Below are 18945 nucleotides of genomic sequence, written 5' to 3' on the forward strand. Positions count from 1 at the left end.
TAAATTTATTCAACAATAATCAATGCTGTCCTTTTTCTTTGAACAGGTAATCCTGGAAACAAGGGAAAAATTGAACGAAATGAAACTGCGTATCACGTATCTATTGCAATCCTTGTGTTCTTTTGTGTGATCTTGACATCTGTTTGTGTTATCCTTCTTCGCCGTTTGTACCACAAGAAAAAGTTAAAGCCTTCGTTGTCATCAAACAGCAGTGCTTTATCTCATGATTCTCCCGACGGAAACCAGGACTCCAGCCATTTGCTGGTGAAATCAGTCTAGCTGGAGTGAGCCCAAGCACAGACATCGTCGAGGCTTGCATATCCACGGGATTAACTGTTCAGACATGTCGAAGTCCATTAAGTCGAAAGGGGTATCACTGATACCAAATTTCCTCATTTTTTCCTCTCGTGAGGCGGGATGCTAAGAGCGATACATCAGCACGAAGATACTGGATAGGAGCAGCGGCCGTGCAGTGTACGACATTGAGATCCACCAGGATCCCGCCAAGAGTAGTGGCGTAACACTTTGATAGGTTTGCATGCCGGCGTTTTTTCAAAGGGAGACGTCGCCGTCGACTTAAAATATCACCTCAAAATATATCATAAATCATAAATCTTTTGGGATTATTCCATGTTGTTCACGTCGTTCAATGTGGGAAGGGGAGGGGGGGAGTATCCTAAAAACAAGTTGGTTTCAGACTAAGAAAAAAAAACGAAAGATTCACATTTATATGCCGACGTTGTCGTCAAACCTCAAATTTCGTAATCACGTCGTTGCTATACAGAGTGTCGGAAAAATATGCGCTTAAATGCATTCAACACTTCCAGCAATGTTATTTTCCCTCTTTTGAGGGAAAATAATTGTGCTGCGTCCCTCTTTGAACCAATGATATTAATGTATTGTGGTATTCTCGGTGCCGTAGCAGTCGTCGTTTCTGGAACTCCCTATTTCCACCTAGAAACCAGACTTCTTAATTTCAGGCTTTTTAAAACTTCTCGGGTTGTCTGTTAAGTACAATGATCTTTGGCTTAGAAAGTCAATTATTTATCATCCCTGGAATCGGAAACAGTCACTCGTGGAATCAGACACCGACCCCTTTGAGTGGTTAAGTTTTTTTCAAAAAACCTATTATGGGAGATATACGCTCTTAGTTATGAGTTATTTATATAACTTATTTGGAGAAGAGAGAGTGTTTTAATATTATATAAAATAACAAATTGTACCCCAGGTGTTTCATAGTAGAGATTTATGATTATACTTATGCCAGATACTATCGTATCTGGATCTAATTTCCTCGATAATTGGACATAGAGAATTTTTACGCGCGGGACACACAGATGTAATATTGCGCTTACTTGTAACACGCTTCATGCATCTTTTATAAACTTTTATTAAATGAGTAAACAACTCATTTTTGTGTTAAAAACCAACGGAAAAGACAATTCTGTGTAAATAAAGTACCGCTCTTCTACAAGCCTCAAGAATACATTTCCCAGTTGCTATGAATACCCCTAAAAATTTAGCCCTGAAAGGAGGTTAGAGCACGACACTAGCTTCAGGCCAAGCGGGATATCTTGCAAGGAAATGTTATTTGGTGGAGATAGCACGGGGTTTTATCACCAAATGGACTCAACCCAACTTCAATGGAATGCGGATTAACTCATTGGCCGGTGTACCGCTATCATTACACTAGCTTTAATTAATTAATTAATTTAATTTAAAAACTCTTTTTCCTGGTCGCCTGTGAAATTGGTGTATTGGTGTATTGATGTATTTAAGTGCGATGATAATGAAGGGGTGCTGGAGCACTAAAGATAAATAAAATCAGCTCAACTCAACTCATATCAAATGGTAGATGGGCTTTTGAGGAGAGGGGAAAACAGCTATAAGCAGAGAAAGACCTCTCGCAGCAGAGTAGAGAACCAACAAACTCAACCCACTTTTTGATGATGATGATTTTAGGAATCGAACACAGGTCTGTCAGTGGGAAGCGAGTGCTCTCATCACTGCTTCATACCTGCAGCCCATTGAATTAAGTGATCAGTAATTAAATGACTGAAAAATATGGGAAATACGGAAGGAAAGTTACTGGATAAGTCTGTACTGCTCGGCATTACCATCTACAAGTAAGAGAGTTTTGATCAATTCCTTACCAAAGTCTTCATGCTGCATGACACCTGGGCGCTTTCTCTTAGCGACGTTTAGTAAATTGCAAATTTAGCAACGCCTAATCATTGCATGAGAGAAAACTGAGCAACGAGGCCTTTAATCATTCATAAATTTAACGTCAAAGAGACATTCAAACAAAATGGCTAATTTTGTTATTGTAACGATTGGGTTGGATCTAGCATGAAATAGAGGCTAATGCGGGGGAATCTTTTTGCATGAAAATTATTTCGATCCCTCGCATTAGACTCCATTTCATGCTAGATCCAGTCTAACCGTGAGACTATCAAACTAGCTTATTTTCGTCGTCTAGGAGCAATAAAAATACAACCCCAAGTGAGATAAGCAAGAATTTGAAAATTGCCAGCACTAGCTAACAGGGTCTTGAATAGGTAAGACACATAGTGAATTTCTCTTTATTATATTAACACCAGTGAAATACACTGAGCTTTCGCGCGAAAACATGATATCTTCACAAGTGAAAAGATCACTGTTGCTATGGTTACATATCTAAATCGCGCCTTTCGATGCCTTTCGTGAAATGATCTAGTATTTCATTGGTGTTTATATAATAAATAGCATGTTACATGGTCGCTTGGAGATACGAAATTTCTCTTCGAGTGTTGAAAAATATTTCACTCGTCAGGCTGCGCTCACTTGTGAAATTTTTTTCAACATTCGAAGAGAAATTTGTTATCTCCGCGCGGCCATGTAACATACTCTATGTATTTCAATCACAACTCACCTGCCATGGGCAAACCCAAATAAGAACCACGAAATTTATTCGAAGCGTACAATCACTTTTATAGCACACTATTTGCATATTATAAACGGTAAATTCCACTGAGACTTTCTAAGACAAATGTCGTAACACACGTCTCGGGTAAAAATGGTTTACACACCACTTTTTCAGCAGCACCAGGCACTGCAAATTTTTTTCCTGCTGTGAGTGCTTGGCTCAAGTTTTTGACCAGCAGATATATACGGAATCCCAGTTCTCATAAACAAAGGAATAATGCAAGGGTGGTTGTATGTCTGTGAGGGTATGTATATTTTTTTTTACCAATATTTCGTACGTAACGCACGGCCTGACTTCTTCAGGGAGTTAAATGGTTACTTCTCCTTCTTCTTCTTGTTATAAACAAGCTGGAGTTTCCCTTTGTAAAAAGGTCACCCATCTTGCAGGAAGTCTCAAACTTACGCAATGGCAAATGTAGCAGCCGAGTGTATCAGCTTTACGGGGGAAACGGAAGAGGCGCCGAGAGGCCGACCATAGCATATTCTGCTGACCATAGACACCGAAGGCTCGTCAGAAAGGAAAATCGGCGCAAGGTCCGGTCATTTTATCCGAGCCGGGTTCATTTATTCTCGCACAAGTATTCATTTTACCCGTGCTCGGACTACATTTCAGTCGGTGGGGACTTCAAGAGGAATCACAGTCTTCGCATCCTGGGGCCGGTTGCTCGAAGCCTGGTTAGCGCTAACCGTTGGTTAAGAGGTATCAGAACCTAGAGGTTTTCATGGTATTTAACGCCGGTTAGCGCTAACCATGCTTCGAACAACCGGCCCCTTGAGCTGTACCGGGGACCTGGTCAGCAGTTTTCATTTTCGCGGCACATGATAAATTTGCAATCAAATTGCATAAATTATCGTCGCTTCCCTTCGCTTCGTCACGGAGCTTCTCGAATCGTCGAACGGGATGCTTTGCAAAGTTCAGTATCGCCACGGACCAAAGAAGGCTGTTGTAATCTGAAGGGCTTGATTTGATATTGAAACTTGAATAAACGAATGCACATTGAAATGAAAGAAGAATCTTTCCGGTTGTTATGCGTCAGTAGCATGCGTTTTTATGTCGAAGTTATTTTTTTACCTTTGTTATGAAAATAATTTGCACTTTTTGCATTCAAAAGCCATTGTATTTATGTATTAATATTTATGTGCGATTGTAGGGGATTTGGCATCGCTATTGTGCTCGATATATAGACCTCAGTGTTTGACATCAAGTGATTTACAATCAGTTTGCTACTTTTAACCGATGGCTGTAATAAATATATGAAAACTTCGCATTGCTGTTTCGCATGATTTTTTTCTGTTCGGTGCCTTAACACCAACGGGATAAGGTGTTTTATGGAAAAGTTCACTATTCTGATCATGCATGACAAGTTTATTTTACAGGTCATATGTTACCGGTAAGATCAGAGTTCATCGCACTGTTTCAACAACTTGCTAAAACAACCCAAAGTTCAGTTTCATAGTGCTAACCTTAGGCGTAATTACTATTTTTTAGGACTAAGGGTGGAATTCATAAATTAAAGGGTTTGGGTTCGTTCAATATTAAAACACTGACCTGTACATGTAAAGTTTGACCTGTAAAATAAACCTATCATCGGCATCATGAATGCTCTTAGTTATGTAGCAGCCGGAACAACGTTTAATAATGCCATTGATAAAGCTTTGTGGGCACGAAAGATTTGTTCAAATATTTATGTTGTTTATCTTTTTTTCTTTTTGTGTTTAGATATCAGACTGCCCCGTTGTTGAAAAACACAATGTCCAAATTGATGCACTGAAAATAAGGGAGAACTAAAAGCGAAATCTACAAAGACCTGCAGCTAGAAAGTTTCCTTTATGAGTAGAGAAATAACCTAAATGCAACCGTTAACATTGCTGTTGAAAATTCAACACTCGTTTCAAGTAAGGGGACACTTCTTGAGCTTGCCGAAAGAAAAGTAGAGGCCGTCGACGGGTTCATGTACAAGAAGAAAAAAATCACGCTCCTCGGCTATCAATAAATCTTTGCCCCTTTAAATCTGGAATATATTTGTAAGCACTGCTCGCCTCGACTAGCTTTTGCTAACTGCGAGCAGTGCATAGCTTTGTGATATTCTTATGCAAAATGCAAAATAAAACAGAAACTGAACTGAACTGAAACAGAGTCTGAAAACTCTGTTAAGATTACGCCACGCCTCAGAGCTACAGCTGGCAGAAATCAGCGAAGATCTGGAGGAAGTTACAAAGGAAATATTTCCCTTTTAGACATCAAAGACTAAAAAGCTAGAACCCTAAATGCAGATATGAGCAGGCAATAAAGAAATGGATCCTTTGTGGGTTAGAAAGCGTTGTCTAGAAGAAGAGCTATTCAGTCTTTTGCAGAAGAGTTCAAAAGACTAACAGCCCCACCTGATGTAAACCTGGGATAGGGCCCATCTCTTGGGAAAAAGGAAGGTTGGATTTTTTGCTCAAACAAATTGAAGGCCCTTAAAGAGCAGAAGAGTCAGTGGAGAAGTAAGTCATCAGAACAGATGCAAGCGTAAAAAGTCGTGTAACTGTCCTGAAGTCAGTTCAGTTCTAAGTCATGTTCGAAGGACAAAGTAACTACTATGTGATGTGTGTACTTGTTATAAGGCTGAGGGAATTTACTCCCTCTTTGTGCAGTACGACAAACACACTTCGTGACGGCAAGAACTGCATGAAACGTTGTTCAAAAACTTAATGCCTTTGAATGTCTCGAGTGTAGTGGTTTTAATACCGGCAGCAATTGAAGTAATCTCATTTGGTGTAGCGGATGTAGCTTGGCTTTCATGGATTTCAGAGGTCAGGGTTCAAATCCCGTTCAAGGCTGAATTTTTGACGCTTTCCTTTCGTTACTGCTCAAGTACTTTGGCGTTAATTACTGAATAACTGGGATGATCAGCATCTGAACTTGATTAAAGTGACTATGAAAACTAATGAATGTGCAATTGTATTTTTTTACCATATTTATATTGCGGCAGAAAAACAGCAAGAAAACTCACCAAGGTTGTGATGCAGATGATGAATAGGGGCCTTCATATTGTCCATGTGGTACAGCGGAACAATGACGACATGATTTGGTGCGATGGAGATATTTCGTGTCGGCACAAATGGTTCCACTATCATTTACATTTACATTTACATGTTCCAGCACTCGGCAAAGTCCCTTTTTGACTTATGGCTGTTTCTGCTTAGGTGGCCTCATACACCACAAGCCTTTTTAGAGACATCATCGCCAAGCAGGCCACTTCTGCTGGAGAGAACAGGACAGCCACAACACCGGGGACTTTATCCCCTACTCTTCTCGAATAGTGTGTGGGTTCTTTAACGTCCCACAGGGAACTTATGAACATAGAAGATATTTGTGAGCCGGCACCTACGGTTTATAGTCCTTATCCGAGAAGACTTGAAAGTCTGTCCATTTGCAGATGAAATTACAAAGGCAGCACTTTCTCCTCAGTTATTTTAAGATCCTGAGTGTTGATCCGGCCGGGGTTCGAACCCGCGACCTCCTGCATGACAGCCCGATGCTCAACCAACTGAGCCACCGGTGCGCGGTGGCTATCAATGAGTTGCATTGGCCTCACGTTAACAACCATCCCTCCAGGAAAGTGGTTTTGTCTGGGTAAGTGACATATTTGTCAATTGCCCCTCTTGGTAAAATATGGTGCAACAAGGACTATAGCTATTTATGTAGTGTCCACTTTTTATTTACACTGTTTGTATTATGTTCTACGTACAGATCGCCGGAAGAAGAGAGTAGAAAAGTGACGGTGACGTACATGATGATTGACATTGCATCTGTGAATGGTCCATAAAGCATATTACCCACGTAATACTCATGGATCGTAAGTGTTTTTCTCAGAGCCTAACAATCGTCAATAACAGAATCATGCTGTAATCTTTGTGCTTTGTGTTTCATTGTCAACGTGAACTGAACTATGAAAAGAATGTCTAGTGCATTGAGGAGGCTTTACGAATGTTTCACAGGCCTCCCGATGTATTTACCAATGTTTGTGTGAAACATTAGGAGGCGGGGGGTTCACTCTTCACTTTTGCACACAGGGAGTGAGGATTTCACCAGCTTTCACTATCATATAAAGTGAATGCCCCGCCCATTCTCGAGGGGGGGAGGGGGAGGAGGATTCCGAGGGTTTCAAATGACTGGTGCATAATATTTTGGGTATGGTTGTCATATAACCATATGGACCACCAATGTAGCGATTTATAGTTCCCAAACTCGACGTTTTAAGATAGTGCTCTAGATCTTGATCGGGTCGGGTTTAAACTTACCTTTACATGGAGTTTTCCAAAGATACTGTTGTCAAAAAAGTCATCTTATCTGCATTGATAGTTACTCTAGTCATCGTATCCGCACGTGGAATTTGATTGACAGTTTAGTCTCGGACTATTACTAGCATTTATCAGAAAAAAAATGTTAAAATCAGTCATACATTAGTATCATTTTCCGAATAGTTCTGGAAATTCTGTTATCTGATCGCAAGACTCGAAAAAATCTGCAGTAGTAATTTAAGTTGTTTTTTATCCCTGCAAGTGTCTTTGAATAGTATCAGCAATAATTGACGAATTATGATCTTATCGAAACATCATTATCAAACCACACTGATCATCGCGTGACTTGCATCACCTTGCATGACAAACTATCGATCAACAAATTCATGTTTTCCTCTGTGGCCATACCGCGTTTGTAAACTAATTGAAAACTCAGCGGGAATTTAAAAAGGAACATAACTGCATCTATAATTTTTTTACCCTCTGATAATTAAAAATAAAAGATTTCAAAATGTTTCAATTGAACATCTAGAACATTCCTTTTAAAAAGTCCAACTTGGCGTGCTCGGTCGTGAATTTTTGCTTTCCTCTATTTTTAGTAAATACAGTGTAAGTCCATCAGTCGTAAGCTTAAAAACATGTGTTCCCCAAAATTACGAAAAAACTTTTGTTATAAGAGTATTAAACGGTTTTTTTTAATGACAAGTACTTTATTACGAATTTTGTTTCAGCTCGGGAATTGTCTGACGCACGATAGGATTTAAATGTGAAATAATCTTCTTTCGAGCCTTAACTCTATTCAAACGAAAAATCCGAGAATTATTGGTTAATCTTTGCGGGGAGCAACGACTCTTCAGCAGGGGGTTTTTAATAACGTTAATTCAGATGCCGTTTAAGTTTTCCCTTCTGCCTTTAATTGATGCAAAGGCTTACTTCTAGGCAATAATTTAAGTTTTTTGGGGTAAACCAGAAGTGGTTTGGATTTGTCCGTGGGAGACGGCACGGGGAAAGAGGAGGTGAGGAGTGCGTTACTATTGTATAAAGTAACTCTACAGTGGGAGGAGAGGGAAACGGAGATCAGTCCGTACGAAGTAGTTGTCAATTATCTGTCTAGGCTGGCTTTCAACGCTTTTCAATGAATGAGTGAGTTTTCGGTTTCAAGTGTTGTGTGTCATCAAGTGACATGATAAAACCCCAATCGAGACAGATACGCTAAGAATGAGAGCGACGGCACAGCGATGCATAGCTCATTGCGTTGCGTAGACTTCTTGAAGTAATAGAGCTCGAGGGCCCGCGCTCGTGTTTGTGGGAGACTGGTTTGTCAAGTTTTTAACGAGCTGCATATTGGGGCGCAAAGAGTGAAAAGTCTGATATTCTTCAGCGAAAACACAACCATCCGCCATGCAGCAGGATTAAACGAGTCCAAAGGTTTCCGGTTATTAAATGTGCGGCTTTCGGAGGAAGCTGTGAAATTGTCCTCTCTCCAACTGTTGGGAAACGGAAGCCAAGACAGGGGAAAACCACTGGCGTAACGAACTGGGGTTGGTTTATTGCACATGGCAGCTGTCTGTTGGAGCAGATCGAATACAAACATGATCCGAGTTCAAGTATTCTTCTTGGTGCAAAATATCTTATTTTTCCAGGTTATAGAGTGCGTGGTGTATCCAACGATTCACTGGGCGCCTGACAATCCACTGTAAGTCTGGATTAATATTTCTCTCTGAAGCTCATTTAATTTATAGTGTGTTTGCCTTAAGATTCTACAAGTTATTCCCGTTCTTTCAAATGCTAAGTGCAACCCAGACGATTTTCGCAAACCTTTCTTAAGCTCTCTGCTCGTCTAATCGAGTTCTCACTCTTCTTGTTGACTGCTAGCAGTCCCTTCTCAGTTAGTCGAGCTCAGTCAGTCAGTTTAGTCTCAGTTTGTCGAGCTGCCCGCTTGTCTGAAGTGACTTAAAAGGGATTGCTTCTAGCCAACGCTTCTTGTAAACGACATAACATTATTCCATTCCTTTTGTGATAACCTAATTTCTCATTGTCTCTTAATTACATTTGACGTACAATTGAACGGTTGCGAAGAAAATCGCTATCAGTTCTATCTTTGCACGCGAAAATATGCTGTAAGGCTTATTGGCGGTTAAAGTTATTATGTGAAGTGTCAAAACGTACTGATAACAGAGGTTTGCCATGCGTTTCTTGCACTGTATGTTTTGGTGAAAAGAGTTTATTGCCATAGCGTAAATGAAAACAAGCTTGTAGCTGCAAACTGTTTACTTGCCATCTGAGAATACAATATCAAAGCTACTTCAAAACAACTTTAGTTTTCAAAATTGGTGAAGTCGCCCGATTTAGCTCTAAACATTAGCATTTAGCAATCACTATTTTCTTTCCTGTCTTGAAGTTAAATAACATATGGTTTTAATGTTCGCGGTGCGGTTTTGCCACTGACAAGCCCCTTACACCTTCCTAGCAGTAGTTTTAGAGGTCTACGTAGTTTTTACTAGTCTTTCAATATTAGCTGGGCAATTACTATAGCATTGATAACCCCCAACATCGACTTAGAGCTCGCGCTCTGCGAAAAAAATGAAAACATTGTGATATGAGAGCGTCGTGGTAATAAGGGAACGCAGCGAGGTTGAAGAACGCGCAATGGAGTTTGCATTCCGGTATAATTGTGTGTACATAAGTTACGCAAGACTCTACAAATGTTGTCACTTCGGATCGAATTCACAATCTCCTTTGATTAAATGAATAGCACCTTGAATAACACCCTGCTTTCGGTGGTGAAAGATTTAAAAAAGCAAATACATCTATTTTCAGCAACACTTGTGTTAGACAGCCTGTAAAACTGAATTGGCAGATTTTAGTGCACATATCCTGTGGTAGCAAAATTAAATCCATAATGCTATGAACACAAAGTACAATCGATATTTACTTAATTGATATCCTTACAAGGATTTTTTCTTCAGCGCTTGACTTGCTTAATACGTCCCGTCTTTGGTAACCGCAGTTCCATATCGACCCATACAAGAGCGAGCGACCTTAGGAATTGTTCTGAGTAACCCAAAGTAAATTAAGTTTAATAAAAATGCGTTTCCATAAAACAATAGACAAGATTGATAAGCGGGGAGGCATGTAGCGATGAATTACGACAAATTACCTACCTCGAAGTCCCGAGACAAAGGGGATATAATTGTATTTGCGTTTTTGGCTTTCATGCGCGCAACCTTGTGGAATTCGAAACGGCCGTTTGTTTCTTCAATTTTGTTGTTTTTACAGATAATATTGACGAAAACGTAATGAATTGCAATAAGCATACAAAAAAATCATCTCGATTCGAATAAAAACTTTGGGTGATAGAGGAACAACATTGAAAATAAAATAGAAAGCGGCACTACCTTGTCAAGTGCTCGAACTGAAAATTTAACGTCAGGGAAATATAATCGGAAAATCGAGGTTTCGTATGCTCGATTTCTCCAACGCAGCCTATAAAATTTGGTCTCATCCTGTCAAGATGAAACAGGACTTGATTTCCCAAGTGATGAAATATCACACCTTGAATATAGTTGATACTCTGTCGTGCAACATTAGCACCTTTGGGAGCCGATGGAAAACACAAGATATAACTTTTGTCGTTTCCACAGAGGTGTTAAATTGCGAATTTTTTATAACAATTGACTTTGGTTAAAAGTTTTTAAGGCGTCACAAAGGAAACGACAGTTGAGATATAAGCAAATGAAATGAGAATGGGTGCACCCGACTACATCTCGAAGCATTAATCGTTTCCACCTTTATTATATTGCAAGTTTTTTCGTGACTGTGTTGTCGCATGTGACAGTCTTGGCGGAAGGCCACAAGAGAATTTCCATCATATTTAGAAACGCCTCGGTAAACACGCAAGGGAAATTTGATAGAGTTGTTGCATGGGTCATTCTTTTCCATCATCTGGTCTAAATATAATTGCTTTGAATGATTTTGAGCTACCACAACATACATTCCGACACTAAAACTTTGTTATTCAAGTTCTGTTGCTTTCGTTGTCACAAGAGACACATCTAGAAACTTTCACCCTTTGAAACTGAAAAATAAAAACAACCGTTTTCTTAAGAAAGTACGTGCATTGTGCCCGGTCAAGAGAAATCGCGGGAGTAATGCGGGACACTGAAAAACGCAGAATAATGTAAATTGGATTAGGTTCTCACGTGATCTTTATGGTAACCGGTCTTTGTTCATCCTGATGGGATAAGAACTGGCTGATACATTTACAAAGGGAATGCAAGGTCGAGTTTGGTCTTACATTCCTTTCAGTGGAATTGAATTCCGTAAGTCTGGGCGCTTTTCAGGTGACCTAAAAACATCTCCACACACTCGTGTTTGACTTCTTAAATATTCATAGTCAATATGTTCGTAGGCTTTATTGTCACCGCCTGTCTGCTGAAACGGCCTTAATTGTTACAATGAACTCTTCCAACATTTCCACATTGGGTGGATTGATGTTATCGCAGCAATTGCAGCTCCAAACACTCCAATACTCTTTCTTAAACCACTTCTTCAACGCTACATCGATAGCTGGTGAGATAAGTCACGCTGTGATTCTAATGCAATAGTCAGGTCGTCGTACACGGGCCATGAGCCAATTTCCCTTTTCTCCTTTCATAAAAAATAAAAATAAAAGACCGTGATTTAACGAGAATAAATTCAGTCCTTCTGTTTGCATTTCTTTTGGGATAGACGGCACGTTTCCTACGTTTTAAACCTCTTTGAAAACAAAACCTTTCTAAGTCGGCATTAATGTTGACTTTCAAATGTCGAACACGGTCGGATGATGAAAATCGGATGACAACATTCTTTTTGACTTGTCTATCATTAGCCGATTAAAGCAAGGCCATTATCTTGTATGCTTCGCCATCTGGTCTGCGTTAAAATATTAGTTTGTCTAAAATGCACAATTCTGTCGTTTTTCGAACCCCCAGCGCATTGGTCATTTGGCGGCTCTTAAACGTTGCATCACAGGAATCGCCGTTCGCCCCTTGATAGTACATGTGACACGATACGGGCATTTGTTCAATATTATCTTCCACAGTTTCTTTTGTTTATTTTTGTCAAGAAAATATCGCAAAGAATCTATGAGTGAATATCAGTCCTTTCAAGTTCTTGAATAAGTGATCATTTGTTTAATCATTTCACGTGTGAGTCCTGCAATATTACTCAAGCGGAATTTCACTAACAAACCACACCACAGCTTGCGTGAAAGATTCCGAACTTTTACTCCAGTCGATCTTTGGTGTCCTTTCTTAGCTTGCTTTTCTTCACAAATTTCGATTGCTTGAGAGGTTTGAAAATCAAGATGTCGAGTGACTTTAATAGATAGTCCGCTGCAACTACAGTACTTTTTTGATATAATTGTTTATGGCGTAGATGTCAAATGAAGACAAGTTCACAAAAGTAGTGTAGGCTCAGCCAAAGTCGTCGGAAAGAGATTTCTCGAATATTTCTTGTTATGCATGCGCTTCTCATTCTCCTGCCGTGGAATTCAGTCACCCTTCTTTTTTCTCAACGCCACCCCGAAGGACAGTAATCCAGCAGGAACGTCTCGCCTGTCATCGATGATGGGGGTTGAATTTGCAGACCATAAAATTTCTCCGCAGACTGGGCGTGTCCGTGAAACACGCTAGCGATTGTTATTAACGGGGAAAGGTTTCATTTTCTACGAAGAGTAATTTTTCACTGTTTTCCTGTTTACAGTTAAGGTTTGATTGAATGGAAGCAGACAAAGGAGACATTCGGAAATAGCCTGAAAGTACTACTTAAAATCATTCTTCAGAGAATAATACTTGGGACACAGGAAACCCTCAGCACGTTTGGCCGATCGACCTTTTGCGCTATAGTAAATACAGAGAAAGTCGCCGTTTCGAAGTTTTAAGTTGTTTTTGTCTGAAATTCGTGGAGACATCTGCTTTTGCAGTTAATTTCGATGAGGAGGCCGGATGAATAGTTGGTAAACTGAATTAAAGAAATTGGAGCTGTCGACACTCGTTACCGAATGATAACAAATGTTTTTCAGGAAAATGTCTTGACGACGACGATATTTTCTCTAGGCATATTTGTTACAAGTAATGAATATAAATTATCTTGCAATACACCAAATATCACACGAATTCAGGGTTTATTTTCAAGAACAAGACTCTATTTTTATGTGTTCATGTCTTAAGAATAGTTACAAAATATAGTAAACGCCTGTTTTTAAATGTCATGTACGTGGTTCATATGTTTTTTTGCTGTTTAGTTTATGTGAACGATTAAAAAGAGGCGTTGGTCCTGACCTCGAGAGTGTTGATGTCGCTCAGAGGGTGACGCAAAGTATTCGTCAGACGTATTTGCACACCCTCTTAAACTTAGTGTGGGCCTCAAGCTAATTATTTTGTCTAAATTTTACTAAGGAAACCGGAATGTTGGGACTGTGATTAACGAGAACCTTAAAACTGGAAGCTTGCATGCTGACAGCGTTATAAAGGCTTCATAACAATGTATTTTTAGCTGGTAATATTGAACCTTTGTACACGAGCACAAGACCATTACCTGATTACGTAAAACAACAAATGTGCTGACTTAAATAATGCTCTCTTTGGGCAAGAAACTCAAGTACCGGGAAACAAATCGTATTTTGTCTTCATAATATTTATTCACGTTCATCCGGTACCCTTGTCCAATTTCAGACAATTCTTCAAAACACGACTAATCTGATTGAGTTGCGCTGTGACACCTTGCCGATAAGGATAAGATGTTTATTAAGTTGAAATTTCTCACGTTACTTTTGTATTTTTGCATTTCCTTTCCTTTATGCTTAAAGAAGAAATTTTTCTTTAAGAGTCTTCTTTAGCAGTTGGCTATGTTAATAAATCAGTGAATGGCGCTACTGCTGTTTGCAGGCCGCATTGGAAGGCAGTGCGTGCAAATTCGATAATTTTTTCAGTTCGTGTTGATTTTCGTTTTATATTTTAAGCATTACTTCAAGATAGTAGCATTTGAATGTACGGTTAATTTGGAATAGTTTTTTTTTTCCCAAAATCGCGTGTTCATAGCGGTTGCTGTTTTTGTTTTTTGCCGTCCAATGTTGAGAGGTACCTCTCGTATCCATTTCCGTACACAATACTGAGGTCCTTCAAGTTATCACTTTATTTACGATATTTAATATAAGGGTGATATTGTTGCTACCACGGAGTTTTCCTTTTGTGCAAGTTCAAGTTCAGAGCTTATTTTGTAGCTTTCTTCAACACATCCGGAAAGAACTTCAAGTTCTTGCCTCGAACCCATGACCATGGGTTCTTGCCCCATGCAAGGAGGCTACTGTAGCCACCAAACTCCACTCTGTCATTTCCACGTCTCATTTGCCAGTTACTCTTAACCACCCCCGATTCCTCTCCCTTTGCTATTTGAAGTGTTCTTTCCTCTGTTTACTAGGGAGGGGTACGGTTATTCGCATCAACTTTATGAGACTGGGCTAAAAAGCTGAGTCCAGTGAGGTACACAATTTATTTCTATCTTAAAACTCGTTGATGCGACAGTAAACCAAAGACGTTGGATTTGACAGAACCAGCGACGTCGCGTTGTTTGAAATTTGGTGTACGATAGTACGGCTGGTTCAGGTTCCGCCAGCTAAAACGTAGCGTACAAATTTAAATCTACTCTGCGCTATATATGTTCTACTCTCAGTTTTCTACATGACACCGACTGGATCTACTGTTTTAGCCCAACCTATTCCAGTAGGCGTATATTGGATGTAGCACTGTATTCACTTTCAACTTTTTTATTTTGATTCCAGCTTCAATAGAAATGACAGCTTAATCTACGTTCTTCCGAGTTCATTACTTCATGTTGTTTGTCCGAACCCAAGCACTGTCCTGAAAAGGACGACAGATAGCGTTTCAAATGAACTTTATCAAAACTTCTGGATTGTACCACGTGAGAGCTATGAACGTTGTGATACGGCAACTCAAGGGAGCAGAATGCTACTCAGGTGCAACGAACCGCTGAGGCTAAAGTATTTCACGCTGGTGTTTCAGAGATATAGTGCAATTTTCAATCCGGTATATATACCCGGGGAAGAGTATTATTTTATTGGTAAGTAATCCATTAGAAATTATGTAATAAGCTCAATAATGCACGCATTTTCATTGGTTTTCACATATGATCAGTTAGAGGACAGGCGCGTAGCAGATGCCATCATCAAAAACTTTTAATTCTTTATTATATAACTGAATCGAAACTGAACAAACCGATTCCATGTTGCGGTGCACCTGTTCAGTAATAGATCACAGATGACGTCAAAATGTGGTAAGATCATCGGTGACACACTTTTTTTTGTGAGAACTCTGGGCATGGCTGCATCGGGTACACATTGCACTCGATAGCCATAGCGGTCCAGAAAGTTTGCAGTCCTCACTTTGAAGCGAGCTTAAGCAATTTCGAGGCCCAGAATGTCATCTGAAGATCTGTGTTAGCGTTCATAATCATTTCGCTATTTTTCCGGGTTGCTCCTCCAAAGATGCAAATTGTGTACTGCCTATCCAGATATTTATCTGATGTGAATAACGTCGAAATTGAGAGCGAAAACAGATTTGTTGCCGGCTGAGGATTTCGTCCTCTACGTATTGGAATCCGTCATTAACGCCTTCCTTAAAATAGAACGGCACACAAATGTATCAAGAATGTGAAACTCACGTGCGAGGAATGCGGAATGTTCATCTTCAGTCTAATCGACTTCCAACCTCGTTCCCAGGGTCTCTCTTCTCTGCCTCCATTGTCGTTGAGATTGTTTTTATTGTAATAAAACACGTTTACCTTGCATTTCAGCTACCTCAGATGGTACCCAAACATCAGTTTACCGGAAATCAGGGGGAAATTGCAAGCACGCAAATATGAAACTGCGGATACGATTGTGTATAAATCATGAAGGTATTGTATCCTGTAGCGATGGTGCCTCACTAAAATACCTTCAATGATAAGTCAGCTAATGGGATAATTTTGTGTAAGTCGGGAGATGGCACTGACGGGGAGTGGTTTGTTGTGAGCTATTTGCACGGCAGTTAAAAAAAAATACCCATAGGAGCGTATACCGCATCCGTCTGGAATAGGCCACTTCGGAAAATACCATAAGACTTTGTCCGCCCAAATTTTGCTTAAGCATTGTTTCCAATTTCTCTTGGAACTTACAATGGTCTCAAGCAGGAGCCCTTGAGTAGGAGGGAACAACTCCCATATATTCCTGTCGCGGCGTTTTCACAGACCGATTCATTTTTAGATTGAATTGGTCATCGGGCTCCGTTTCTCCCGCGGGAGCCCGATGACCAATCACAGGAAACTAACTTGACGTCATAGCGTCACCGAACCGGAACTGCCTTTGTTGTTTTGCGCCAAAGGAAGTCCCAAAATTGATTGGTCTGTAAAAATGCTTGTAAGAGACCTATTCCCACCTTCCCACCTTCTCTCCTTTTACCGTCGTCCGAGCGACCCATGGCCAACTGAATCATAGGCTTTTTTGACATCTATCTGCCATACTGATGTTGCGGTTACCTCTTAAACGGTCATTTACTGCAATTCTTTCGATCAGTAAGTTAGCCATGGTCCCACTGCAACCAGCTGTTGCACCCCTTTGCTGACTTTCCAGGAGGTTGTACTTCTCCAGGTGGTCATTAATCGGAGCTCTAGAAGCACGCTGTTTACCACGTGTAGATCGTGTTGCGACATGTGACCGGTCTCTGGTTTCACTGCTCAACTCCCGTGGTTTCGGAATCAAGGTTGTCTTTCCTTATGAGAACCATAACGGTTATGTCCATTCTTGGATGAGGCGTCTATGAAGCATTTTCATGAAAAGCATGCGTATATTTTCACCAATAGCAATCCCGACCTATCAGACCCAGGAGAAATCCAGTTTCTTTTCTTTCGTAACACTTGCACTGCTTCATCTGTTCCATCATTTGTTGCTATCTGGTGATGGAACAGTGGTATCCCAGAGCAGTCTCGATTTCGTCTATCCATTCGCAGTAAATCTTTCCAGTATCAATATTAAGTAAACTCCACAGGGGTCACTTGTTAAGATGTCTCGATTCCTCAGCTTTCTGTCTTCCGTCCGTACATCTTTTCATTTTCCTTAGCTCGTACATCTCTCTTTCCATGTAATTAACCAAAGAAGCTGCAGAGATGGAACCACATTCTTGGATAAGTAGATGTAGATTATTTCTCTCTTTCTTTCTGAATTTTCTATTTCCCTGCAATCTTTCTTAATCTCTTTTTTTCAATTGAGATCTTTTGTAATTCTTCAGATTGATGAGCAAACTCTTCCTCCAGCTTATGAGAGATTTTTGTCTCCCCTGTCCACTTCCGTTTTTTTTTTTAAATGGATCCAGCACAGGGTCATCTTGTCCCATCATCATCATCATGTTAGTCCCTTCCAATTCAATGTATTCGCTGGATTCAATACCCGGATCACGCCATGTAGGGTCAATGATGGTTTATTTCTTTCCTCAAAAACGTACAATATGATTAAATTTGTTCAAAATTGTGGCCAGTTTAAAAAGTTTAACATTGTTTGCACCAAAATTCACTCAAATTAGTGCCAAATGATGACTTAACAATAATGAACTTTATTTACACAAATCAAATCAAATGTTGGATTTTGAGGAAAGGGGAAAACCGGAGAACCCGGAGGAAAAACCATCGGAGCAGAGTATAGAACCAACTAACACAACCCACATATGACGCCAAGTCCGGGATTCGTGAGTGAGTGCTCTCTCCACTGCCCGAGTCTGGGATTTGGAGGTGTGTAAACGGTTTGGTGTTCACTCTAACCAAACCGTTTGTCTGATCACTGTGACTTTTTCCTTATCATGATTTTTTCTTATTTTCAAGATACCAACAGCTTCCACCTAGCCACAGCAACCACGAGAACAAGAAGTAAAACAACAACGAGGCCAGCGAAGATGACAACAAAGCCAACAACGGGAAAAAGTAGCACCGATAATACAAGGAAATCTACGATCTTATATTTCTCTTCAAGCTCCGTAACTCCACATATAACAAACGCAACAACGAATGCGCCAAGCAGGCTTGTCCAGTGGTGGTCAAGGTTACCAACAAGCCAGATAAGCTCAAGTGCGATCACGGCGACAACAGAATTGGTCACGCAAGTACCAGTGGCACATGCAAGCTCAAATGATGAGCCAGATGAGCATCACAGTGGCCTTTTAGAAGCAGGTAAATTTCAGTCATCACTGCCCAACCCCAAATAAATCTCCTTTTAACCGACTAATGACGGCTCGATTATTTTCTACGTGAACCGTCGATGACAGAACCAGTCATCCACCGCGCACCGGTGGCTCAGTTGGTTGAGCATCGGGGCTGCCGTGCGGGAGTTCAACTCCGGCCGGACTAACACTCGGGCTCTTTAAATAACTGAGGAGAAAGTGCTACCTTTGTAATTTCATCTGCAAATGGTTAGACTTTTAAGTCTTCTCGGATAACGACGATGAACCGTAAGTCCCGTCTCACAGCCCTCAATGTTCATAATCCTTTGGGACTGTGGACGTAAAAAAACCCACACACTCGTCACACAAAAGTAGGGCATACACCTTATTCCAAAATGGCCGCGATTTTACTATTATTTTGTTTCCATGCAAATTGGCCCTTTTGGCCTCG

At 40.3% G+C, this 18945-nt stretch overlaps 2 protein-coding genes and 1 long non-coding RNA gene across 3 annotated transcripts in view; all 3 read left to right on the forward strand.

The window, feature by feature from the left end:
- LOC138031225 (ephrin-B2a-like) overlaps positions 1–1842 on the forward strand; it is a 14275-nt gene extending 12433 nt beyond the window's left edge. Inside the window, exon 5 of the mRNA XM_068878905.1 lies at positions 47–1842. Coding sequence (XP_068735006.1) covers positions 47–279 — 233 coding nt within the window. The 3' untranslated portion in view covers positions 280–1842. The remainder of the gene's footprint in view (positions 1–46) is intronic.
- Positions 1843–8329: 6487 nt separating this feature from the next.
- Positions 8330–16206, forward strand: LOC138031227 (uncharacterized). The gene is made up of 3 exons (XR_011128218.1): positions 8330–8947; positions 15074–15372; positions 16105–16206. It is a non-coding gene; the product is annotated as an uncharacterized lncRNA (long non-coding RNA).
- A 1799-nt stretch (positions 16207–18005) lies between these two features.
- Positions 18006–18945, forward strand: part of LOC138031346 (fibropellin-3-like) — an 8901-nt gene continuing 7961 nt past the window's right edge. The window contains exons 1-2 of the mRNA XM_068879052.1: positions 18006–18069; positions 18160–18504. Of these exons, the coding sequence (XP_068735153.1) occupies positions 18006–18069; positions 18160–18504 (409 nt within the window). The remainder of the gene's footprint in view (positions 18070–18159; positions 18505–18945) is intronic.

The sequence above is a fragment of the Montipora capricornis genome, chromosome 14, assembly GCF_036669925.1.
Source record: "Montipora capricornis isolate CH-2021 chromosome 14, ASM3666992v2, whole genome shotgun sequence".
Classification (NCBI taxonomy): domain Eukaryota; kingdom Metazoa; phylum Cnidaria; class Anthozoa; order Scleractinia; family Acroporidae; genus Montipora; species Montipora capricornis.